The following is a 26,069-nucleotide window of genomic DNA, read 5'->3' on the forward strand; positions in this document are numbered from 1 at the left end:
TTATTGTGTACATAACGAATTATTAATATAATTTATTATTTATGGGTCGTTGTTTCGACCCGGCAGAAATATAAATTCATACGCCTTCATATTCTGAAAATCCTCAAAATCCTACCATATTTAGAACTATGTAACGTAATCGTAGATATGCTGTTATTGTTGGTTTTTTGTGCGATCGTGCTTAGATTTCTCGTAGTTCGTTTGACATTGTCATAATTGTCTTAAGAATTTCTACCGAGTAATTCGCGTTCGCTGTCACGTTACGATAACAATCAAATTTAGTGTTTTTTCGCACATTTTTTGCGCTAATTCGGCTGAATTATCCCAAACATCTGAAATTGGAGTGCTATACGCAGTTGTTTGTCAGAAGAACTTTTCCGTGCTGTTAAAAAGCCGAATTAGTGAAAAATTATATAGAATTTGAACATATTTACGATTACATTTCATGTTTTTACCTCCATCATCAGCTGACTATATTCAATCAGATCAAAAACTTGTCTCAGTCATGAACAGTATTTCCGTGTTAGGGTTATCCATTTATTAACAGGCACAATGGGAAGTATTTGAAATATTCTTTTCATGCTGATAAATGGATGACTCTTGATTTTATTAGTTTTTAGGAGCAGATGGCTATTTGATCTCGAGGTTGATGTGAATCATTGATTGTTAGATTTTAGGTAGATTTAAGTTGGTGATTTCAAAGCTTTTTTAAACGTATAGAAACTAGGTAATTGATGAATAAAAAGAAGACCGTTTTGTCACATTGACAATGTTATGTGAGAATATTTTATAGAACAAAGGTTTCCATCTTATACGTAGCCGGTATATGAAGTATGAATTATGAGTTTTACGTACTAGAAGAAATGTACGTGTGTATTATACCAATTCAATATATGTAAAGTAGGTTTCGGTTAGGTTAGTATCATTATTCTTGTGAGAATGATTTTCCTTTGAAAAGTTTCTCAAATTAATTCGTTGAATTGAGTAGTCTTGTACATTTTAATCAAGAAATGCTGCATTTGCTTTGAAAAGATTTGAACTGAAGGAGAATTATTGTTTCCAGTTTATCGTCATAATAATATAGGAATTTTCTAGTGTACATTTGGTGTATACTAAATTATTAATATCTTTGAACGCACTTAATTTATATAGTTAAAAAATGTTGAAAAAAAAATATTTAAAAAAGATGTTGAACTTACCATATTTGAGTTCAAGGCGCTGAAGCCCTAGTCAAGTCAGAATAGATTGATATATCCTCAAAAAGGTGGTTAGGATGCCTTGCGAGCTGCCAAATAAGAGATTCACGCATTTATTAATTACAATATGTAGATGTTAGGATGTAGGTTAATTTATTTTTTGAAGGAATTAACGGCTTGGAAAGTATAAAAGTACGAAATAAGTAAACCTCAAGCATGAAAATATTTATAAAGAAGTAGTTATGTGTGGTAAGTGTGGAAATATTGCTGCGTGATTTTTTTTGTATTTACTTTGAGTGTGAATTTTTGAAATGTAGTCTGTAAAATAGGGTTTGAATATAGTGTATGTATTGTATTAGGTAATTAGTATTTATCAACGTGTGTAACCTTGGCGTCCGTGGATCAAGCTTCACACACGCAATCAAATCGATGACAGGACTTCTTGTTTTGTGAAACTGATCCTCGATCCATGCGTTCACGAATTATTTGATTCAGAATATTTTTCGGATCGTCTTATATCTTAAGGTCCACGAGGATTTTCTGAATGTATTTGTAATTTTTTATGCATTTTGTGTTTTCAACTATATATTTGCATGAATGATAGAAGCTCACAATTTAAGTAGCATTAGGTTTTTACTGTATCTTAGTTACAGAACGGTAATTGAGTACTACACACAGACATTCGATTACATTTTTTGATAAGTGAAGAGTTTTTTCTATAAAAAGAAACTAGAACAAACGACGATAATAACAATTTTAGGTTTTTATTTAGGAGAAGGATTTATAAGCATTAAAAGCATGTTGGAAAGTCAGTTATACTGGGCGTATTGTATCTAGCGAGTCCCCCAGTGAAATTCTGCAGTGGTTTGGTATAATTCAGTATGGTACATGATTTTATCGAGAAATCTACGAATATTTTATTCTCAGGGACTTGATATAAGATATTTGTTTCATTTTGTATGTAATTAGTATTACTTCTTATGGTATTGTTTACTAGGAATAACGGTGGTAAGATCTGTAAAGTTCGGTTTTAATAATTTGATTTTCATCAATTTTAATATCAAATAGTACTTCTTCGTCCTAATTCAGGAGCGATTTTAACTATCATTGTCATCACTTCATTCATGATATATTTATTTATCTGAAATAAATCGAAAACTATCTGCAATATAAGTGTGTCTAGTTCATTGTGACTGTTTTACCTACAAGCATGTGTTCATTTGGATCTTTAATTTTCATCCCTAACCAAAGTTTTTGGTATGATGAAGAGAGTGCATATTATTGCTACTATTAGAATATGGAGAGATAAGGCGACACTAATTCACTATTTCAACTACCTGGCCTCAGCAGCATTGTCATCTCAGAAGTCCGGATATTAGTTGCAAGATGGTCAGCACCTCTTAAATGATGTCCCAGCTCCACTGTCGATACAAGTGAAAACAAATGATCCTCACAATCTCTGATTGCTGATCTCTCTTCGAGAAAGTGATCAAGTTGTCTAAAACCTCAAAGCAGAATTAAAAACCCTCAAAAATGATTACCTTTTATAGTATAAAATAGCAGTTTTATTATCGGATGGATCAATTTGTATAAGTTGTTGGAATGTGAATGTAATACATATTACGATACAATATAAAACGTATGCAAATTCCAGATTTGTATACATAATTTGATGAATACTGGAAGTGACAGTTACCTCCGTGTTGTTAACTGAAAAAAGAGAATAACATTGGATGGATTTGAGATATCACTAGTGCCTGTTAACGCACTAAATTTTGGAAGCAATTGCAATGAAAAACGACGATGATATTACAAGTTTTTTTAATGATATGTTAACAACATGATCATCGTATTGAGATTGATGACAGACGCAAAAAGAATTTCTCACATATTTTATCCAATACATATTACATACAGACATCGATCTACTTTTTTTACATGTATACCAGGGTAACACATTTCTGCATAATCCTCTCAAAAACATATGCTGATTTATCCCAGTGGCAAATTTACCAGCTTTCCCCTAAAAAATGACACAAACTGTTTACCATAAATAGCAACATTTCATAAATGCTCGAATGATTTATTGCCACACCCCACAACATTGGGCATATGTTGGTTGATTCCTTTTGAGATTTCGTAAATAAAGTTAAGAATGAGAAGGAAATGACTACTCTTCTTAACAGTAACAGACAAAACTGATCCAAATTACAGCCCATTATCCTTAACAATATTCTTTTGATTTTCACCACAAAATTTAGTGAATCTTCCATAGTGATGTATCAGATGGCCTATTCCCCAAAATTAAATTGACACCACTCCTTAAGATGATCCAAATATCTAATAAAGTGGTTGAATATAGTGTAGGTGCAAAACTACTCTAAATGAAACATACTAGGCCTACATATATTCATAAAAGGTTTGTGACATAAGAACATTCCATTGTTTTCATTAATACATCACAGTACAAAATTGTATGTACACCTCTCAACAAGAGTTAGAACAAATAATAAGACAATACAAAAACATATGAGAGAAATGCATAAAAGCACAATAAAACTATCGCTTAAAACTTTGATGGCATAGTGAAGTATTTGTTTTAAAAATTTTCAGTCGTGAATTGCCACATGATTGACCCGAAATATTTCAATTTTGTCGCCTTGATATTAACAATAACCGTTAAATATATACCGGTACGCGTTACAATTCAGCTATACAACTAATCACACAAATAGATACAAAAATAACTCCGCGTTGGGAGAAATTTATCAATATTAGAAAAGTTTGATTTCGTCCAATTTCGAAAATGATATCGGGAAGAAGGTTTCGTTTGATAAGCGATATAGGTCACAACCACGTTTAAACAGCAGTTGTTTGATTTTTCACATATAATACCGTTTATTCAATTTAAACCCCATCAATACATCATGACACCGTCCATCGGAGCTTTATTCATCGACGAATTATACTTGATCGGTCGCAGACGCGTTCCGGACGCGTAAACAAATCCGAGATTCAGGAAAAAACACGGAATCGAACAAACCATAAACCAGAACGAATAGCTCAAATACGTTCGATCGGTGGATACCCAGTAGTTGTCTTTCTCTGCCTGCGTCAACACGTTCACTTTGATGTACTTCTCGTTCATCACGACGAACAGGATTACCGATATCAAACTGCAAATACCTGAAAATAGAAATATCGATAAGTGAAAATCCGACCACAGATTCACAGGTTTCTTTATCAGGTTGGCCACTTTCCACCCATTTAAAAAACCCCTGATTTTTCCACGTGATAACGAGTGAATCAAAGAAATTTCTAAGTTTAAAATGTTACAATTCATTCATGTTTCATTGAAAAGCATCATCCAAATTCCCTGATTTCTCCAGGTTTTTGTAAAATTTGTCAAATTCCCTGAGTCTTCAGGTGGAAAATGCACAACATCTTTTTTCATATTACTATGGGCATGGAAGCATAAATGGCCGCGCTAACGGCAAAATTGAAAATAATTGTCATTAATTGAGTTCAGTAATTGACAAAGATTGATCAACTACAAAAACTAAATAATTCTTAGCATAAACAAGGTGTTAGGGTGTAGATATCTAGCTGATATAGTATTAGGTTATTGATCATTTGATCCGAGTACTATGAGTTCCTAAACGCCTATAGCTATCCCAGAGGGTGGTAGTAATCAAGCCTAATTCCTATCAAATCTGTGAGACTTATATGGTATCGTAATTAGTCATATGTTTCAAATCATGGAAATTTGTCATAGTTTATATCTAGATTGGAATAGTATTACGATACTATGTTTATATGAATTGGATTGTGAGCATTCTAGCAAACTATCACAAAATGCTGACAATTTGCAAATGTCAAGACCGTTCATTTACGTATAAAATCTATTTTTGTATGATTCTGGGTAAATGTCTAGAACGCTCACTGGTCCGCCCACATATCAGTTAGATATTGTCATTGTTTGATAATGACAGATGCCGATAACTCTTACGCCCGACATAATTTCACTGTTTCCATGTGCATATCTTCAAAATATACACATCATCAGGTGGAATTTGTCAATTATGAACAGGTGCACATGAATATTATACCCTCTCATCAGGTAGAAACATTTCCATTCACTTTCCTTAAGTAGTTTACAACAGTCGAGGTTTAGTTTTATTGTGAACACATTGCATCAAGAATTGATCACTTGAGAAACTTAATGGCTTTTCCATCATGCCTATTAAAAACTGTCAAGTCTGCAGTCTGTAGTCATGAATTTCAAATAGAAAAAAATCTACTTTCACATGTTTGACAACGACGATTTCCATTCAAAGGTTGCGCACGTTGAAGTACAATAGATGCCTATATGCATATACATAAGAAATCAATACGGTTCACTATTATCATTACTCAGTAACGTGGCAACTCTTACCTGCCAGTGTATTCCAGATATAGAGCCCCATCGGTCCCGTAATCGTTTCAATCGGTCTCGTATTGAGATTCAATATGGTAAATGCCATTACTACGATCGCCCAGGCTATTGCGAGGGCCGCGAATATCAGCGTCGATACCCATAGTCCGAAATCGAACAAGCCGAACTCTTGGATGCCCTCAGCAACTGAAATTAATTAAACGAGAGTATTGATTATTACGAATGATTGGGTAGCATTTCACAGTGCTGCGTTATAATTATGTTATACATATATATTATTCATGTAGTTCTTTTGATATTTGATAGCGAAACACGCAATGAAAAATATGTTTCCAATACTGTGAAAACTCTTTGACGAGGTTGTCTGGGATTAGGTGTACATTTTGCATATAGGATGGATCCATGACCAATTTTAACCTAAGGTTTACATGCCATGCTTCAATCTTTTTCAACTTAGTTTCAAATTGTTTGAATGAAGGATGTTGCAAGGAATCCAGGTAACAACGCCAGAGGAAATAACGCCATAATTTTACCTCTGGCATTTTACCTGTGGAATGTTTTTACGTCTGACATCATCACCGCTTAACCCTTCCAGGTGCTGCGTTCACCAATGTATTATTTTCGCTGATATTGGGTAAATCTGGCCACACCTTTTATAAATGAGCTTTTTACTGCAGATTTCTATTCACTTAGTCATCAATTAGTTCCAAGCCAAATCTAGCAATCACATATTATTCTACCACAATTCCCAGCCAGGTAGTCAATCAAAAAGGGCTGAAATTCCGTTTATTCATTTTTTTAAAATTTTCTACCTGACTGCGAAGGACTAGTCGATGCGTGAATATAGTGAATTATTAATGGTAAAACAATAATTACGAATGTGGTAAATATACCGTAGGCGCGGGCCAAAAAAATAATCAATACCCATTTAAAATAGGCCTGCAACACACATTTACAGATCTGCAGTATTAATCATATGAATACGATGCAGCTGTGGTGCTTTGTTTACCATAATCATTTAAAGGTTCAAAGCTGAATTGGATTGGTTCTGTTACACAATAATCGGATTAATGATGATCAGGTTTAATCCCATTCCAGATGAACCTAGGGCTAAAAATGATACCTTGAGAAATATGAACACAGAAATATGTTGATGTGTATAAGATAAAACTGTGACCAATTCAGGGACTAGAATCTAAAACGTAGAAGCCATTTCCACCACTTGCGGACTAGAATGATTACCATAATAAATAGGGAGTATTGGATTAAATGTAACACATGATATGAGAATTTGATCCTATATATTGATATCCAGCAACTTCCATGATTAATTACTAAATGGGTGGATCATCAGTTTTTAGATCAACAATCAGATTTTTACATCCTCCTTTTAAACATGTTCAAAAGCATAAACGCTACCATATGTTAGGTATCAACGGGCTGTGAAATAACAGGAGAGTTCTAATATTCTGTTGCAACTGAATGGAATTCAATGCGAAGTGAGGTGATATATTGTGAACTCATGCAAAATTCATTAAAAGAATACAACATTATATTGTGAAGCACCTGTCGAGTTTTCATAAGTCGCGATTCTGTCTTGAATTTCAGCGACTCGTAACTGGTCGGTTGTCTTTGTGCTAAGACCACAAACATTTTCAACCCGCAAACACGCAGCTGTTCGAATTGAGTAAGAAGAATTATTCTTATAAGAATGAAAGCGTAATAAGTGACCGCTCTTAAGTGTATCGGGTCACCTGTACTTTTAAATGAAAGGCGGCTCAAGTCGGGCTTTCACACGGCAGGAGAGCGCCAGTAACCCTTACTTAGATCTCAGGTCTATACTTACTCCACATTTCTTTCTCTCTTCCCTCCGATCCGAAGCCGTAGTTCAACTGTTTTTTGCCGTAAAACAACCCGAAATGCATCGTGCCTTGAAATTTATCTTTGTCGTATTTTCCCGAGACTTTCACCGCCTCTAATTTGATGGTTTCGTTGATGTTACGGTACGGGTAAGCCTCGATCCAGAAGGTCGTCGCCAGCGCCGCGATTATCAACCCAGCGGCTAACACGGCGATTACGAATACGATGAAAATACAGCATCTTTTTCGTTTGTCCATGTCGATACCGATGGTATAATGGGCTTGGTACAACCAACAAAAGTTGAAAAATCTGGATGGAAAAGCAACTACTCACTCCCCTCAGCACAGCAGTCAATCAAAGCAGACTCCGAATCCGATCCAGTGAAAATCAAAATCTTAAATCTTTCCCATACGAAAAACAATTGCACAGAAATCCTAAGACACCAGGAATTACGAAGTGCATAGTTCTAAGATGAATTTGGGTGAAATTCGAGTTAATTTTCGATGAAATCCGCGATGAATTCAACTTTCCATGACTTTCCTCCCTGTTGTTTACAGCACCTGTCAAGTTGAGGTGTACCGACGATTGATGTAATTATCGAAAAAAGGAGTTACACTAAATTGTCTAAAATGTAGCTATAAGTAGAGTTCATTCATGATAAATCGAAGATAATAACTGGATTAATTTTCTTATCAATATCCGGTTGCATATGTTAGGTTTGATGGACAAATCATATCTAAAAACCTAATATTTTCGCAACAGGACAAAGGTGGCCAAGATGGCGGCAGCACCGAATAGTAAGTTCGGATATAGTTAATTTTCTGTCGATATAAATCCACTGTGCATCTTTTATTTTATAAGTAATCTGGTTTTGAATACAATGTGTATATATAGCTTTTCTGAAATATAACTTACGAATATACCTGCCTGATAAAGCTGTTAAATAAAGCTTTAATTCGACAAGATTTGTCGTTTTAATTTTTTCAACGCTAGATGGCGGCAGCAGCTTGTAGTACATTACCTATGTATGTACACAAATGCACATTAATCATTTCATATTGTACATTAACTTTTTTTAGGAATACAAATGATTCGTTATAAGCCCGTAGATGTATGGACGGTGAAAGAGAAATTATCTCTAGCATGTTCAGTCCGCCGGAGTGGAGATCAAAATTGGTAAAAATGATATTGATTGTTTGTTGATATCCTGGCAAAATGGGTGACAAATAAAAAAACTTATCTTTTATCGCCATGGTTTTTTTCTAAATCAAATTTATAGGGTGTCTGTAAGCAGAGCTATTAAACCTTTCGGTGAAAAGAGAAGACCACCGGACTGGTTTAACCAAAAAGTAGGTGCAGCCAAAATCTGCCTCAAGTGATCTGATTATTAGAAATGCAACACATTCTTGTTTGTTTCAGAATTGTGCTCTTCAATACGCAGACATGTTGGATAAAGTTGAAACTCCCAAGTAAGTTTTGACCCTTTCTGCATGATATGTTCATATTGCATCCGTAACTCCGGCCTTCTAAGGCCTTGACCTCGGCCAGCAAAGATTGATATGAAAATCAAAATCGAAATCAATCGCAAAATTGCAATTTTTTGATGTTAAAATTTAGTTTGAGATGTTGTGATTTTCTCAGGAGGAAGCGCGGAGATCAGGGTCATATTGAAACCCCCGGTGATCAGATTATACGTAAGTTGACTATAGAGAGAATTGAGGAACTGAAGAGAATGGTACAAGAGGAACAACAAGAATATAAGTACGATATCATAAAACTCGGGGTGAATTTTCTCACTCGTCGAAATGACTAATTTGTTTTTGCGTATTTTACAGGAAACTTAAAAGTGAACGGGATGCAATTAGAGCAGGAGAATTCGATGATACGATTAAAGAAAAATACGAGGAATGTTTAGCGTAAGTTTCGTCGTGCAGTGTAGTTTCGCAATTCAGATACTCGAAAATATTTCCAATATTTTATCGGTGAGAGAATTGAGAATATTTCAGGAAATTCCGTAATGAATCGCAATGATTTTTTACAGACTACAGAAAGCTCGAGAAGATAAAGAAGCGGAACTCGATAAAGAGGCGACGGAGTTAGCTGAGAACCGAGCTGCAGCAGCAGGTAGTGTAACCATTTCATTGAAATTTCTGTGTTTTGGTCGTGCATTCTGCGGCAAATGGTTGAAGGAAATCAATAAGGCCTAAGGATAGACGCAGTTTATGAAGTGTTTATAAAAGACCCGCGATGTTGAAGAATTAACTAAGATAATCTGTTAAACTGACGTTTCAGGAAGAATGCTTCTATACAACTTCAGCGATCAATTTATTGATGAATGGACATTTAGATAAATAGATATAGATACAGTTGTTAAAAGGAATTATTGGTGTGACCTAGTAAACTCCCAGTTAAATCTTCAATATTGTAGGCCATACATATCCCTGCTAATGTTGGACGCACAGAGATTGCTCCGATTTTGGCACTTAACTTTGGTGAATCAAGCATGTTTTTTTTCCCAGCACTTCATCGCTTTTATTGCAGCTGCTGCCAAGGCGGCGTTGAAACCGGCGATTCCGGGACAGAAATCACCGAAGAAGCCAGTATTACCGAAACTGAAAGTTCCAGCGGCGACGACATCAACCGTCCCGGTCGACATACAGCAAATAGACGACACGACCCAGGACTCGATGTTATCAGAATCTATCAGCGTAGATGTGAGTATACTAACAAATAATTCCGTTTCTATCCAGTTGGAGATTGACTTTAGTGCATCTATACTGCCGTGTGATGTATAAATGTTTGATGGACTTTGCTAGTACACAGCACTGTGGTGTATCGATGTAATTTGAAAGCAGTTTTTATCACTATTGAAAGATGGCAGCACCTGTCAAACAGTGAAATATTAGTAACTAACGATACTCCTCGCTGCGGTTTAGATGCACTTTAGCGGTATGCCCGTTATCTCCAGCACTTTCGGATATTAATTAGTCGGCACTGAAAGGGTTTTAAACATACCGGTATTTGACTAGGGCTTTCAAAATTGGAAAATAAGTGTTCGTTGTAAATGAAATACTCTACTATATTATAGGTAATGACTGATGATGAGTTTATAGTAACTCCCTCCCCGAGCTGTACGCCGAAGCCTACACCACCGGCTTCACCTTTCCTTTCTACGTTATTACAGAAACTTCCAGAATCTACTCCATCTACACTAACTATCAAAAATGTAAGTACCGGTGATGAGAAAATGATTTTAATTCTTAATTTTTATAGTAACTCATTCCTTCAAAACACAACCGTTATCAGGACTACAGAAGTGCTCTAATTTGTTGATAGTTATGCTAGCTTTATAAAATATTTTATTCTGACAGGATCCTGATGAAATGAAAGTGATTTCACCTGAATTTGAAGTGGATATTCCTGCCGAGATTTCCGGTTACGATGATGAAACACCTAGCGCGGCGGATGAAGTCGAAAGTCAATCTGTTGACATGAAAACGGAACCAACCACCCCTTCATCGGGTACGAAAATTTTTTACCAACACTAATCATGAGATTGTCGCCCTGATAATTATGCTATATGTACCACATTTCGCTTGAACTTGTGTTATAGAACCATTGACATTTCATAAACTCATCACAACGCCGTTTATGGCGGTGGTTCATTAGGTTTATGGTTCATAGCTTATTCCTGCAAACAGTAGATTCATTACAGATTCTGTTTTATCACGCCTGTGTTTGTCGCCTTTCAAAAGTCTATTGTATGCTCTGTAGAAAAGCATTTCGATCAAAATACCGGCATCTCTATACTAAGTTGTGTTATTTCTACTCTTGTGCGTGCATGTTTCATCCACATTTCAGTTTTCATCATTCATTTATTTATACGTATTCTTTTTTGCTTTGCTATATTCTCTGCACAGGTGTACCATCGACGCTTACCAAGTTATTGGTTTCCCCAGTCGTAAGCGCCCCTAGTCCAATCAAAACTAATTCAGCGGAAAGCGAAGCGAAAAAATCAGTCCCGCCACCGACAACGCCACCTTCAACTACGGCTAGTAACAAACAACCTTCCAATAACACACCAACTACGTTGCCACCTAAAAATCTGTCGCCCGTCATAAATGTTAAGGCAGAGGCACCACCACCACCACCTAGTTCAGTTGCAAGCCTAGCTACTCCTGTCATCGCACCGAGCAAAACCCAGAGTAGCCCAATTCCAGGTATAGTTGAACGCTCTCAATTGCCAATTTATGAAATGTCACTAGTATGGATTGTAAACTCGGGGGGTTGACTGGTAGCTATTCAGATTTCTAACTATTTTCATTCACTTTGGTCACATTTGAAGGGATTTTGTGCATGTGGGTAGCGGTCATACATAATAGACTGCTTATTATCCTGCCTCTTAGTCACTTACTTTCCAGATCAAGTGAATTGATTTAATATAAATGAATGTGAACTTTAACGTGTGATTCCTAGGCAAAATATTTTGATGATATTTTCTAGTTAAAACGACTGATGACGAGAGTCAAGATGTGGCGATTACTACACAAACTAAACCCGAAGTACAAGAGGAAGTTAAACAGGCAGAAGTCAAAGAAGAGGTGAATAAACAATGTTTCATTTGACTGCTTATCTTCGAACTATATTTCTTCTATGTTTAGTAAGAAGAGCAATCTGAAATGAGATATTCTGGATTTTTTTTTCGTATCTCTAATAGTGCAGAACAAATTCTAGTCAGATTCGAGTTTTACGTTCTATTTTAGATCGAAGATAGTAACGATAAATCGGTAGACGAGAATGTCTCGACAGCCGTAGCAAATACGAGTTCGATTGTTGATGTGTCGACTATCGACGAATCAATCGAGATCAAGGAAGAGCCGGCGTCTCCGGCGAGCAGCGTGTCGTCGAAAGTCAGTGAGATCGATAAAACTTCCAGACGTCGTCGATCCAGTCGAGGTTCCGGTCAGTTATATATGAATATAAAAACAATCATTAAAATAATCATATAAGTCCTGTATGAACTTTTCCTCAAACAGGGTGGCCACTCACCTGGAAATCAGGGAAAAGTTGGGGAATTTTCTTTTCTTTAAAAAAGTCAAGGAATAGTCGGGGAATTTTGTAAAAAGCTGAAAATTAGGGAAAAGTCGGAAATTTGTTGAGACTGCTAGATCGCGCATAAAATCAGTTTCCATCTATGTCTTAATGTATTTGACTGTGTTAATTGATTGGATTCTTAGCAGATTGAGTCAGGGAAAAACATACATGTTATGGAATAGTCAGGGAAAAGTCTGGGGAAAAGCAGGTCAAATAAAAGTGCCCATCATGAAAAAGCATTTCATGAAGTTTGTTTCATTGAAAAACATTATCTTTGTATCTAGGTAACTTGAGGACAGTAACAGCCGTTTAGAATATTAGAATAATGTTTAGATTTGTGGTTTCAGGCTATCGGTCACGTTCTGCTAGAAGAAGTCTGCGAGCTACTCGAAACACCCAGCAAGTAGGTCTACTGTTTACCTTCAAATTGCATTTTTCAGCTCGAACAAAAAGATACCTTTATTACAAAACGTAAATTCAATTTTGATTACCGAAGGCATATCTGACACATTGAAAAAGAGTTTATAAAATGTATACCAGTATATCAGTAGCTCAAACCTCAAAAGTGCATAATGAAATTGAAGCGCCAAAGACTTGTTTTACAATGATATACATATGTATTACCATAGTAGTTTAATTTTCTTCAGACCGCAATTTGTACTTTTTTCATGGTTATCAAAATATAACTTGAAAGTGATGTTTTGAATTATGTATTTTATTTTAGGAAAAGAAAGATGTCGATGCCGAATCATCGGACGATGAAACTGTTCCGGAAAGCGATGATACTTCATCGAATAAACTGCCGCCTCCTTCATCTGCATTCATTGAGTCGATTCCAAACAGTCCTGCATCAATGTCTCAATGGTAAAACCGCACAGCAAATGATTTTAACTTTATTTCCAGGGACAAGTTTTACAGACTGCTAAAGTGTGTATTTCTGTTGTATATTATAGTAGTGATACCGAGGATGAGAAAGTCTATAAAACGTGGAAAAAGTCTATAATGCTCGTCTGGAGAGCAGCTGCTAATCACAAGTGAGTTTCTGAAAGATTTTTCGCTAGAAATTGTCTGAAAGTCTATACTCATTCAACAGTTTTTGAATATTATAATGGAATTTTGCTCAAATAGGCCTGTAGATCAAATAAATTTGTATTCATATTTCAGGTATGCTAATGTTTTTCTTCATCCCGTCACTAATGATATAGCTCCTGGATATGACAGTGTTGTGTTCAGGTAAGATAGTTTCTATTCAATGAAAAGATGAAATACCTGAGGCCCTTATTCACTAAAAGCTTATTAGTCTCTCAATTGTTGAAGTCGTTGAAAATGAAAACGTCATACTTCTAAGAAACTAATCGTATATTTTTAGCTTAATGAAAACAACCCCCGAGTTATAAAGCCTTTCGAAATTGTATGGAAAGATAACTTGATTCGTAGTTCATTGTGTTTTGTTTTGAAGGCCGAAAGACCTACACACGATTAAGAAACACATCGAAACCGGAGTGATAAAAACAACGGCAGAATTTCAGCGAGATATTATGCTAATGTTTACGAATGCCACGATGTATAATAATTCCGACCACAACGTGTTCAAAATGGCGCAAGAAATGTATGACGACGTCATGCAGCATATCGAGGTAGAGTTACAAATGCTCATTTATGTACTCGCTTACATCTATATCAATTTTCATTTCTGGGTTTTTGATTGAGCGCACAGCAGATGAAAAGATTTAATAATCTGCATACCGGTATTCGTTTGAGAGATATTTCTTTTCTTGATTGTTGATCAGTTAATGAATACAAGTGTTGTGCTGTGATTTGGATCGGGTTGAACTGAGCAGTACATCCTTGCTGTAACAGGTCTCCCACTCATCCACCAGTCTGATTTATTAGCTTATTTCTGACAAAATTACTACCAAAGTCTATAAAACTGCGAAAAAAATTCTGTGAATACAAAAACTTTTAGTATTTGTAGTACCGGTAATAAGAGGTAAATTTTTATGTAAATGTTTTTTGGTTACTCGTGTTTGCTATTACAGACGGTTTACACTGTTCAAGAACAAAAGTCTATGTCAAACAAAAAGTTTTTTGTAAGTTTTCCGGACATCTCCGTTATGGCAAGGATGAATGAATGACTTGTGTTATCGCTATAACGATTAGACGAAGATCTCTTTCACCTCGATGACAAATTTGTGAATCCATTTTTGACAATGTTTGAGAATAGGGCTGTTTAGATGTCCTAATTGTCAAATCTGTAGACTTAAATCAGGACAGGTCATTGATCTATATGGCTTGATACTGAAATTCCGAATAACAGATGAACATACTGACAACTAACTTGATCAGTACTATCAAGTGGAGGTGTTGGTTTATAATTGTTGAATTTTCTCAATTGAGGTGATACAGATCTTTAAATATGGTTCTCTATTTCATATAATATATAACACTTTGTATTTATTACATAGAAACCTTGCACTCTTTCAATGGATTAGATAACTGCACAACGTTTATTAATATCTCATTTAACTATATCCTTCCTGGCATGCACCGACCACTTCTATTACAATGTATGATACATAGTTCATGGTGGCTTATTTTAATTGATTAGACTCTATGGAGCCCGGTAAGAAGAATATCTTATAATCGGATCTGTAACAATTTACGTCCACCAGGTGGCAGTATTCTCTATTCATGCAGTGTGAAGCGTGGTGGATTGGGGACCCCTGATATATTTGTGTGTATTGTTGTTTTAAAGACTTTTGTTACTCTCTTTTTCTTTGAACACGCTGTCAAATATAGATACTGTTAAGAGAAGAGGAATTGAATAATAAAGTAACTATAACAAAAATGTATCAATCACATTCATATTGTATTTCCACGCTTTTAGCTGTTGTTCATTTATTGCATGCTGGCTTGTTATTATAAGATGGCATATTGCAAAACGGCTTTCTTTCAGCTTTGACTTGTTCAGCTTTGATTCCCATATCTTTTGTGAGTCATCTGTTTACAGTAGATCTCATTCCCAAGCTAAACGAAAAATTCGATTTTCTAAACAAACTAATTATTTTTATATGTGATAGATTTGTTTTTGTTGTTTGCAGAAATAATTTTTTCCTAGTATTCATATTCAATGCCTTTTGTTTTATGTGGAATGTTTTCCATCAGACTTATTTTATGTATAGGTGCTCAAAATAAATTTGTATCGCTTTAAAATAGCTGCTTATCATAGTATCATTACCAGCTCTACAATTTCCATGCAGACAATTCTATATTTATAAGGAAAATCAAGGCCTAGTTTTGGCAAGACATTTTAGCCCATTTTCTGGACTAAATGTATGTTTCGACTGTTGGCCAAGATGTCTTCCAAAAGTTATCCGAAAACATATTAGAACAACAGATTCAAAATGGGCTTAGCCTGTGCAACTGGTGCCAGAAGATAATTTAATGTCAATGTCAGTGAATTTCCGTGGTTAATGTTGATATGTTTTGCATATTTCAGCAATACGTGAACACTCAGTTGATGTTACAGGCGAATGAGACCAAGTCATTACGCGGAACCCGGCGATCTGAAGCTAGCGATAAAGTAAGACATTTTCTGATGAAATATCGAAGTAACTGTGTCTGCGTAACTTTTCTCAAAATTCGTCATCGATTCTTTCAGGAGGACGACGCGCGTAAACGCAAGACGTCGATAGATGGCGACACAGGTGGTAAAAGTAAACGTCGAAAAACACGAGCAGATGACTGAAAGGGAACGATCAGTTTTATTACTCATCAACTCGACTTATGGCGATGAATAAGATCATCTTGTTGTTGTAATGAGATAGTTATTGCGTTTCTATCAATTCGTTTATTACATCGAAGGACTTCTGGATCGCATAGAAAATACGACTTCAAACAGCGTAATATGACTTGATCATATAGTTTAAAGGGTCGATTTTCATGTTGCTCTTTCTAAGAACTGCCTTCAGATTTCTCGCGTTCTGAAAGTAAACACGTACTGTCTTAGCGAGTAGCGATGATCTTTGCATATGATGTAATATGATTTACGTAACGGTTACCGCGAAAATTTATGCGAAATGTAGCGAACAGGATTCAACTAGTACGGTTTCAACTTGTCACTGCTTTGTACGCGGAGTTTGCCAGCGCGTTGTTTAATATTCATAAATTTCATCGAAAACGTATGTAAATAAGTGTGTAATCGGTTGTTTGTCTGCGGTAACCGAGATCAAAGCGTATTCGACGCGAGTCGGTATTGTCAGCTTAATATGTTCATCGTAAAAAGCAGGAAAATACGCCCTCGTAAACAAGTCACGCGTCGTTAGAAAAACACGGCTGTACGAACTAGCAGACGCTTTCATACGCAACCTATTTGAAACATTTGGTTATAGATGATTATAGATACATAATGTAAAATAGATGGTACCATGAATACTGTAGACTCCCTCTCATCGGTCAACTTAAATATAAGACCCACAATCACGAATCTGAAAAGTTGAAATATAGAAACGTTAAAATTCATTTATAAAAATCCGAATTTTTCGATTTTCCACCAGAAATGGTTTTAAGTTGAAATAAGGATTTTTATGAATAAATTTTAACGTTTCTATATTTTAAGAGTCTGGCTTCGTGATTGTGGGACTTATATATACTTAACTCCTCACTTGCACGTGTGGGGTAGTCTACTGTATTTCAGTTTTCACATGAATTCACTGATGTCTTTGGTGCGATGTTGTACATTTAGATTTTGTATGCAATGAGTTTAGTAAGGATGAATGATTTTCTAGGTGTGGATTTAGTATTTATGAGATTCTGTGCTGTGACAAAATACTTGGCGTGAAATCTCTTAATGAACACAGACTTTGAAGAATGAACTATATACATGTAGTTCTTATAGTCCATGTGGTTTGAACACTTATAAACTTGAATGAATATTTTATAAGGAGTGATGGCGAGTTAAATGAGAAAATATAAAAACTATTTATGTATATAAACATCATTTCTTACTCTTGATTTTATTCTATACTTTTGAAGAAGGAAAGAAGAGCAGAGGAAAGGACCCAGTTTTTCTAGAATGCATAAATCGATGAACTTTCATGGTTCGTTGATGAGTTCGTTGGTGAATCCAACTGGATTCTGATTGGTAAGAGATACGCACTTAATTTCTCTTAAGCGTGGAAACAGTTTTCAGTCTCTCATTCGATGTGAGCTAGGTTACAAAATCAGTGAATGCGATGCCGACATGTGCTGCCTCAGCTGGAATTCTCGACTTAAGATTCAATTATTACCTTCGTACTCACTTAGCCCGGTGTACCTGAGTCCATTAAAATTCCGTGCACTCGATACTGTGTGAAAATACCATGTTATCGCATCGGTTTAATTTTACTGACCAGTGAAGTGAATACAAACAAACAGCTTCGTACAGCTCATAACAGTTTAAAAAAGTTGACCAACAAATTACCGATTCGTTTGATTTATCTTATCTACTAGTAAATCTACCACCAGACAGTAGAGTATACATTAGCGCCCCACAAACAAATTGCTGAAGAGTCACATTCTACATTACATAGACTCCGTAACTGTTCCATTGTTTTCGGAGGCTCGATTTAAATGAACGCTTTTTATTTGACAATTGTAGAACTGCCCCTACAACCGTATTAACCCTGCACTCTAGAGATACACGAGTCCATGGTATATATAACTGTTTCATTTTTTATGTACCGAAATCTCAAGACGCTTAACGGCATTTCTTCCGATGACATCTAATCCGAAATCATTTCGTTTAACACGGCTGATCGAGTGTAAAACATAAATCGTGTTCAACTGGTAGGAGAGAAAATGATTGGCAATTTGACTTGTGGTTGCAGATGTAAATGAGAAGTACTTTGAAGAGGTGCTACCTGTTGCCACTTCCCTTGACGTGGTACTGATAGCGAGTTCCGTAGAATCTCATCGGCGATTACAAGTAACAAGTCAATCTTTCAGCGATCAGTCGATACTGCAGTTTCCACTTGAGAAAGGAAAAAAACATCGAACACATTCGCAACAGTACACCCAACCGAATGCGATGTATATCGAGAGAACCAACTCCAAAAAAGCCGTACCACTCCCGGGGTGAGTTTTCGCAAATTTACCACACGCAAAAGATACGTCGTTAAAGATGTACAGTAAAAACTATACGATACTCAACTTTATAGATATTATGAGTTGATCTGACTCATTTATATGAGTTAATCTGACCTGCCGGGTGGTTTTTTTTAAACGCTTCACTAAAACACTGACTTATCCGAAAAAAAGCTTGATACGCAAATGATATCCCATGCCAGATGGCCGTGTTCAACAAAAGGACTTTGATACTTGGAATTAAGACGATTTACTTCATTAATTCAGTAAATGCTGAATTTGTTTAAAATCTGCTCTGGGGGCAGGACTCAAAGCTCTAAAAACTAATTGCTTAAATGCTTTATCATCGAGAAGGAGATATACGGGAGTCGACAATACACCATCACATTGAATAGATACTTGGAAAAGATGCTCAGCAACTGGTGAACAGCAAAAGAAGAAAATCTATAATTATCTAACAATGATGTATATATACATTTGGGTTGGTTATTTATTAAATATAGTGAATAAAATAATAAATCGAGATAATCACAATTTTCAGTGTAACTCGTTATCAACAATAATACACGATATAAGTTTAAAATACGATTCACGCGGTTGGTCGCATTTCGCTTAGAAGATTTACAAGCGTTTTTTGATTAACAAATAAATAATCTTATAGATCAGTCTGTACTAAGATATTTAGCCGTTCTATTTATGATAATCCCGTAAAAAACGATGAGTCGTTTCATCTCTGAATAGGAACACTTAAGTGTCGCTGTACAGTATATTTTACTGTTTCGATTCATCTCGTTATTTTATTGTTCGACAAACTTACAAAATGAGATAAATACCGTGAGAATGGTATAAGTTCTTTAGCCATTACACGACAATTTACTGCCATATTTACAAGATAATTTGCGGAAAAAAACAGATAAACAACCAAGTAGGTGGTCTTTATTAAAGGCTGCGATCTTTTTATAATACATATTTGAGAAACAATTTGATATTATAGAAGTAGCATTTCGGTGCACTACGTAGCTTTCCTAAAGCCACTCAAATTCGCTGGTCTGAAAACTGTTCGTGAATACCGAGAACGTCTTTCTGAAACCCTTGCAAACTGTTGTTAATAAGCCGCATAAAAAGCATAAGCAAGCCCTGGAACAGGAATCGAGGGATACAGAACCGGTCTGATAATGTCGTCTGGGGTGTACATTCTTTGATCGTCTTTGACTAGAACTTTGACCGCCACTTTTCTCGCGGACGATGGCAACGCTTGCTCCTGTTGCATTTGTTTGCGCTTCGTTTTATATCGACGGTTTTGGAACCAGATTTTTACCTGCGTTTCCGTTAGTTTTAGCGCCTGTGCCAGATCGGCTCTTTCGGGCCCGGATAGGTATCGTTGATGGCTGAAGCGACGTTCCAGTTCAAAAACCTGTGCGTGCGAAAATGCCGCTCGACTTCGCTTTTTCCTCGGTCGTTGCAGTGACATCGCGACTTCTGTAGGAGGCTTTGACATCGAGTCGCGTGGATTTCTGATGGATGCGGTTTCAGGATCAACTGAAAGATACAGATTTGAAAATCATATTTATGATTACGTAATTAGAAATTTATTTACAATGACAAAAGTTTTCACGAAATGAAAACAAGAAAAAAACGTAAACACAATTCCCACATTGGTCATTACGTTGTTATTTACCTCGCATATAATGCCACCTTAGGAGGTTAATCTTTTGTTTTCTGAATAATGATGACTCATAAAAAAATGTTGTTATTTTCAAAATCATTTGATTTCTAAGAATATCTATCACTCGTCTGGACGAACAGAAATCAACATTCGTAATCAATTTAGGCATTCGTTTGAGTGTTCCTTCGGCGGAGAGCTTGGCATTGAAAGAAACGCCCAATTCTGAGGTTTAAATCGCTATAAGTCCCAGTGAGTGTTTCTAGATTTTTCATTTATTTTTGAAAACACCACAAACTGTTCGCTACGCGGATTATGTACAGAATTTCCGTGAATAACAACGTAAGACTTTGGAGAGGATTAAACACGAAATTTCTCAAGGGTGGTCGATATGAAACCCTTAGCGTTGTGTTTCATGCTTGGTAAGCGATTTCTCAGGTGTCGAGTATCTTTCGCGGATTAATTCGGCCGGGTTTTTTTGCGGATGTATACAAGTGCAACTTAAGTAGACCGCGATTAATAGATTAAGTGAGACCGTAAGAGCGATTTTTCTCGGCATCCCGTATATACACGCTCACATCTGGCTACCAAAGATCCCCACTAGGACTGATGCTAAAACATTGGTGTTATTTTACGGCACTTCGAGTACTAGTCAGACGCGAAAAGAAGACAGAATTGCCCCAAGCAGAGAACGGATTCGGTCGATGCTACAATTTTATCAGTCAACTGTTTACCAACATAAAACATCGCTTCAACACCGAACTGTATAAAATGTTTTTTTTTTGTTGCTTTTTCGCATTAAAAGATCATAAAAGCTCGATTCTTTCAGCCATAGAATCCAAAAGCTAAGTACAAACATTCGCTAAATGCAGTTCGTCATCTGTATAAGATTGCAGCTGGCATTTTTCTGTGGGATTTCCTGAAATAACCTTAGGCGAAAATATCCAGACGATGGGTACCAACTTGATCGTGGAACTGTCTCTTATAGGACCCAATTTCAAGTTTTAATGAAGTGATGATGAAATCAAAAATGATAGGAATGATCCCAGAGCATTAACAAGAACAATTGTCAAACTTTTCAATATGCACGATGACATCAAATTCGCCATCGATCCACGAAAACATGCTAGAATTAAAGGGTTACTGTAGGGTGCTATTAAAACTGTGCCATTTCATTTCTTTGAACAGTGAAGTGAATATTTGAATATTTCTTTTCAAACAATTTCTTCTTTCAAAAGTTCGAAGGTGCATACACAGGAGACGCAAAAGTTTTTTGCTTAGTAGACTATATATAGACTGAAATGATCTTATCTATAATATGTGCTTAGTCTATAACCGATATTGTGATCGTTTCAACTGATCAAACCTGTACATCACGCGTGCCAGATAAAACGAATTCTTAATGAAATATTACGTAAACCGATCGTGAAAATTCTCAGATGTTGAGTGGAGGAAATGATTGATAAGTTGAGTAAAGAGCGGTAATTGAGTTGGCTGACATGAGCTGTGTAAAATTCACCTGTAACACTGTTCGTCGGGATGAGAGCGAAGCGTTCACTCTAAAGACATTGCCAATCGTGTTCAGTTCAGTTCGGACAAACCAATTTAGATAAGCGTTCGAATCTTCAAAGATCCGACCCGACAACATTCGGTATGATCAATGCTCAACAAAATCGTTTGATTTTAATGTTGCGAACACTCGTGAGATTATTGCAGCTAAACGCGTCAGAATCCGCGTCCACGTTTTAGTTATGGTTTATTATCATTACATCCGCTTTATCTTCTAAAATGAATTATATATATTCTTCTCATATCATTAAGTTTATACCTCTCCACTCATCCCGGGTGGTACTGACTACTCAAATTGTTACGAGTTTTTTTTTCTCACGGAATTTTTCTATCGATAGTTGGTTCGGCTCAAAAACCTCGCAATTTTCCACATCTGAGAAAACCTCCAAATATTTAGACGATGTTAATACAGAAAATGTGGCAAAAATCTAGAAAATTAAAACCGTATTTTACCTACGGAAGGATGCCTGCATAATTCCGTGTATATCAGATGGATAGATAAAACATTTTTAACAGTACAGACTTTGTGGACATCAATTTCGAAAAACACTTTCGAGAAATTCTGGAAATATTTTTTCCAAACATTTTTCTTTAAAATCTCTGCTATCCAAGGTGGATCAAGAAGGGGCGGACTTCAAAATTGGAGTGGGCACTCAATCTGATGCAGATTTGGCAATGTGAGGGCTGCAAGGGCGAAAATTGGTGTGAGCTTCTGGTGGCCCTCCCACAAAAAAATTAGGACAAGATGGGCTCCGATGGCCCTCATCACGCCCTATTTGGATTTATCTTTTGTCATTTTAAAAGTTTCTTTGCAAAAAAAGTTTCCAGACTTTTAGGAGGGCACATTCGAATTTTCAATTACAATTTTGAATCTACATTCAATTCTTTCTCTAGTCAAACTATATATTTTGACTAGAGGACTTTCTGATGCTTGGAAAAATTGTATATCTTTTTTTGGAGCAATAAACTAAACTTGAACTTGAACTTGAATAGAATTGAATTAGGTAGCAAGGGCGGATTTAGGGGGATGGACTGGGTGGACTAGTCTACCCCCTCAAATCCACCCTTCCACCCTTTCTGTCTAATTCAATTCTTCAAAAAAGTCTAAATCAATTCGATGTAAATTTCTGAAAGCTACTTTTGATCCTCCATAATGTATCCCTCTAAAATCACTAAATACCAAATTATATATTATCATTATCATTGTATACGACTGTATTGCCATCAAATTTGTGTTACATATTGGTGAACTGTAAACTTTGCACAATAAAAAAGAAATGGTGATGAGTGTGAATAAATCGGTCGTGAAAACCAGGGACCAGTTTTATGGACACGTGTTAACTCAGCATAGACAATAGAGTACTTATATGAATTCCTCCCGGAAATTCGAGGGAAAATTCGCTTGAAGTAGAAAGTTCTGCAAAAACCCAGCCGCGGATATACGCAAATCATGTGTGAATGAACTTTGAATTTACAAAAATACAATATTCACACTTTCATTTACCTTTATCTGCTCGTGCAACCAAACCCTTTTCATTAGACTCGCGTCAATTGGGTCCTCGTACAGTATTCAAAACTCACATATCATGAAGTATAGAATAAATGATAGCCTACCAAAATTCCAATTTTGAATTTTGAAAATTAAGAAATCGCCTCCTCGTATATTTGAGAATTACACGTATATATAACGCGTCATTCAAATATTCTATTTGTTAGAAAGTTATGTTTAGCTTCGTGTTGTCGTATTCAACAAACGCTGATATATACAACTTACCATTAACTGATGCCAATCTTTCGTCGTTCACATCCATGGCATCCACGTGTTTTTCGCTCATGTTTCCCTTTACATATGCGATTGATTCCAGTTTCACCGGAGCGAGAGATACCTCTTCATTACCTGTATCGAGCGTGTCTGTCGGCATTTTTTCATCATGACATGTAACGTCCAGCTCGTCTCTGCAGGATATGCCCTCGGACAGATCGGTCGGGGTCTGCGGTCGCTTGTCGGCTATTACCGCGCTTTCGACCGACATGCGAGAGGTTGCCAGCAAACTCAGTTCAAAAGGTTTTTCGCGTTGCGGTTTGATCGCTACCCATGGAGAGTACGGAGAAGATACTGTGTCTGAAAAATGCATCCTCGTGACGGGCAAACAAAATTTTCGGCAACCAACGTCTTTAGCTGTCAAAATGCTATCGATGGAAAATTTAGAGTTCATTGTCACCCTGTTTTTCGGCAATGTTTTTACCGCTATTGAAAAAAAACCCAGCTAAATATATCAGTTTCCTCTGTTATAACCAATCGAACAAATACATCTGCGTACAAAGACGTCATCGACGAAAATCGAATAGAACAAAATATGAAAAATTCTGAAGGATTTGTAAATTTATACACAGCAACGACAGCGGTATAAGACCACGTGATAATTTAGCCGAGTGTCGGATACTCATCCGCCTTCCTCCGTCAGTAATATACGCGGGAAAACCGCAACCGCAGACGATGCAAGGCGTGGCTGATTAACGATTGGTTGCATTTACAAGTAGAACGATATCATTATATCATATAATAAAATAACGAGGTAATATTTTCCCACACACCGAAGATTCTAGTTTTCATGTGTATGTTTTAGGGTTTGCCGTCGGGTAATATTTTTTTCATACGTATACGTTTTTTAATGTTCAGAAATGATTTTTGTTTCGGTACGATACAGTTAAGGAATATTGAAATTAAGCAATGTTGCGTTGTATCATACTTATGGAATGGAAATATACCCCATCTGAAAGGGGTCAACTAATATGTATATATAAAAGTATAAACACAAAAAATGATGGCAATTCAAATACGAAAATAATTCCATTTTAAATATTCCTGAATGAAATTATGATGTTTTTGGTGATATCTAACTTTTTCAGTTTTGTTTTTATTCGGTGTAGCCGTTCGTTGTAAGTGTAAACGGCGCGCGTATATAGCCATTGGATACGCGTATGTTCTCACGATCAGATAGAATTTTCTCCGCTGTAAAACAAAAAAAAAAGGAAGAAATCACACACGAAAACCACGCGATAAACCATAATCCAAATCGATTCGCATGAAACTTCTACTTTAGCGTCACTTTGTGCGCGCACCTCTTAATCAGGCATCATTTATTAATTAATTTGCGAGCGGTAATCGCCTGCTGGATTTATATAGGATTTTAATGGCAGTTAATTTCCTGAAAACACTTACTGTATGAAGGGGATTAACGAAACGAGACACTTTTCGTCGGTACCGCTAAGTCGTGAGTTGGGAAATAGACATCTTTTATGTCGATTGATGCAAATCTAAAGCATATGGTCGACCGAATTAACTCGTTAGGCTCTAATTATTTCAATTGAGTTAATCGTGTTTGTCACCGTGGGCTTCTTTCAGGGAGGCCAATTTTCAGATCACAAATCCTCGCATCTCTCTATCTCTTGAGTAGATCAATCAAACTGTGTCACTGATTTTCCGGTATTTTGGTCCGTTCTATTGTCACTGATTAGAAAATATCAACTGTCATAACGATGTAAGCCTGCAGGTTATTCTCAGCTGCCTTATATTTTCTCGGATTTTTACAAACGATGTGTGATAAATACAATATTGTACTGTAATATGTTTATTCTTTCCGAATTAAGGTTTGAAATGGATGTTCAAAAAATTGCATATAAATCAACTGCAAACTAATAGAAAAACTTTATCGAACGACTTCCAAGAAGATGGTTTAAACTATTCACGAACAATCATCCGACCACTCGATCACCGATGGCTATATGTTAGTGCGCGACTGACGGGCCATGAAATAAATAACCAAACCATAAGTTGCGACAAATTCATCTAGCGCGCGATATTATAGGTACCGTCTATCCCTCTCCTGAAGCAAAACGATTCTTAATCCTCTTTACCTGAGCCAAATCCGCCACCAATTTCATAACAATCTGTTTTGTGCGGCACACCATTTCATTGAAAGCAATCAGGGAAATGGCAATTACACGAGAGAGAAGACGTGCAGTAAAGCTGCTTAAGTCGACGAGCCAGGAGCGAGTTTTAACCCCGGTAAATTGCTGAGTTCGTTATCTGTTTAACGTCAAACCCTTCATACACCAAACCAGCAGC

General features: G+C 36.3%; 3 protein-coding genes across 8 annotated transcripts; 1 reads left to right on the forward strand and 2 right to left on the reverse strand.

Annotated features, from left to right (window-relative positions):
* Positions 1-2,772: 2,772 nt before the first annotated feature.
* LOC141899536 (clarin-1-like) lies at positions 2,773-8,145 on the reverse strand. Its single transcript, XM_074785905.1, has 3 exons — positions 7,478-8,145; positions 5,632-5,817; positions 2,773-4,382 (listed from the first exon to the last, which is right to left on the reverse strand). The coding sequence occupies exons 1-3, from the start codon at positions 7,746-7,748 to the stop codon at positions 4,114-4,116; spliced, it is 726 nt and encodes a 241-aa protein (XP_074642006.1). The 5' UTR covers positions 7,749-8,145; the 3' UTR covers positions 2,773-4,113.
* Positions 8,146-8,265: 120 nt separating this feature from the next.
* Positions 8,266-17,579, forward strand: LOC141900077 (bromodomain-containing protein 8-like). Of its 6 annotated transcripts, XM_074786799.1 has the most exons (22): positions 8,266-8,288; positions 8,571-8,667; positions 8,771-8,840; positions 8,911-8,960; positions 9,133-9,252; positions 9,327-9,407; positions 9,533-9,615; positions 10,033-10,205; positions 10,580-10,717; positions 10,863-11,013; positions 11,412-11,711; positions 11,995-12,092; positions 12,255-12,453; positions 12,933-12,988; positions 13,310-13,449; positions 13,539-13,619; positions 13,750-13,818; positions 14,045-14,222; positions 14,625-14,675; positions 15,385-15,417; positions 16,085-16,168; positions 16,247-17,579. In XM_074786799.1, exons 1-22 carry the CDS (start codon positions 8,270-8,272, stop codon positions 16,331-16,333), a joined length of 2,358 nt encoding a protein of 785 aa, XP_074642900.1. In that variant the 5' UTR covers positions 8,266-8,269; the 3' UTR covers positions 16,334-17,579. The 6 variants fall into 6 exon arrangements, with proteins under 6 accessions (XP_074642900.1, XP_074642901.1, XP_074642903.1 ...); XM_074786800.1 differs by lacking the exon at positions 15,385-15,417; XM_074786802.1 differs by lacking the exons at positions 14,625-14,675; positions 15,385-15,417 and adding an exon at positions 15,194-15,208.
* A 1,618-nt stretch (positions 17,580-19,197) lies between these two features.
* Positions 19,198-24,075, reverse strand: LOC141898263 (uncharacterized). Its single transcript, XM_074784092.1, has 2 exons — positions 23,715-24,075; positions 19,198-20,247 (listed from the first exon to the last, which is right to left on the reverse strand). Exons 1-2 carry the CDS (start codon positions 24,073-24,075, stop codon positions 19,814-19,816), a joined length of 795 nt encoding a protein of 264 aa, XP_074640193.1. The 3' UTR covers positions 19,198-19,813.
* Positions 24,076-26,069: the final 1,994 nt, after the last annotated feature.

The sequence above is a fragment of the Tubulanus polymorphus genome, chromosome 2 (genome assembly GCF_964204645.1).
Source record: "Tubulanus polymorphus chromosome 2, tnTubPoly1.2, whole genome shotgun sequence".
NCBI lineage: Eukaryota > Metazoa > Nemertea > Palaeonemertea > Tubulaniformes > Tubulanidae > Tubulanus > Tubulanus polymorphus.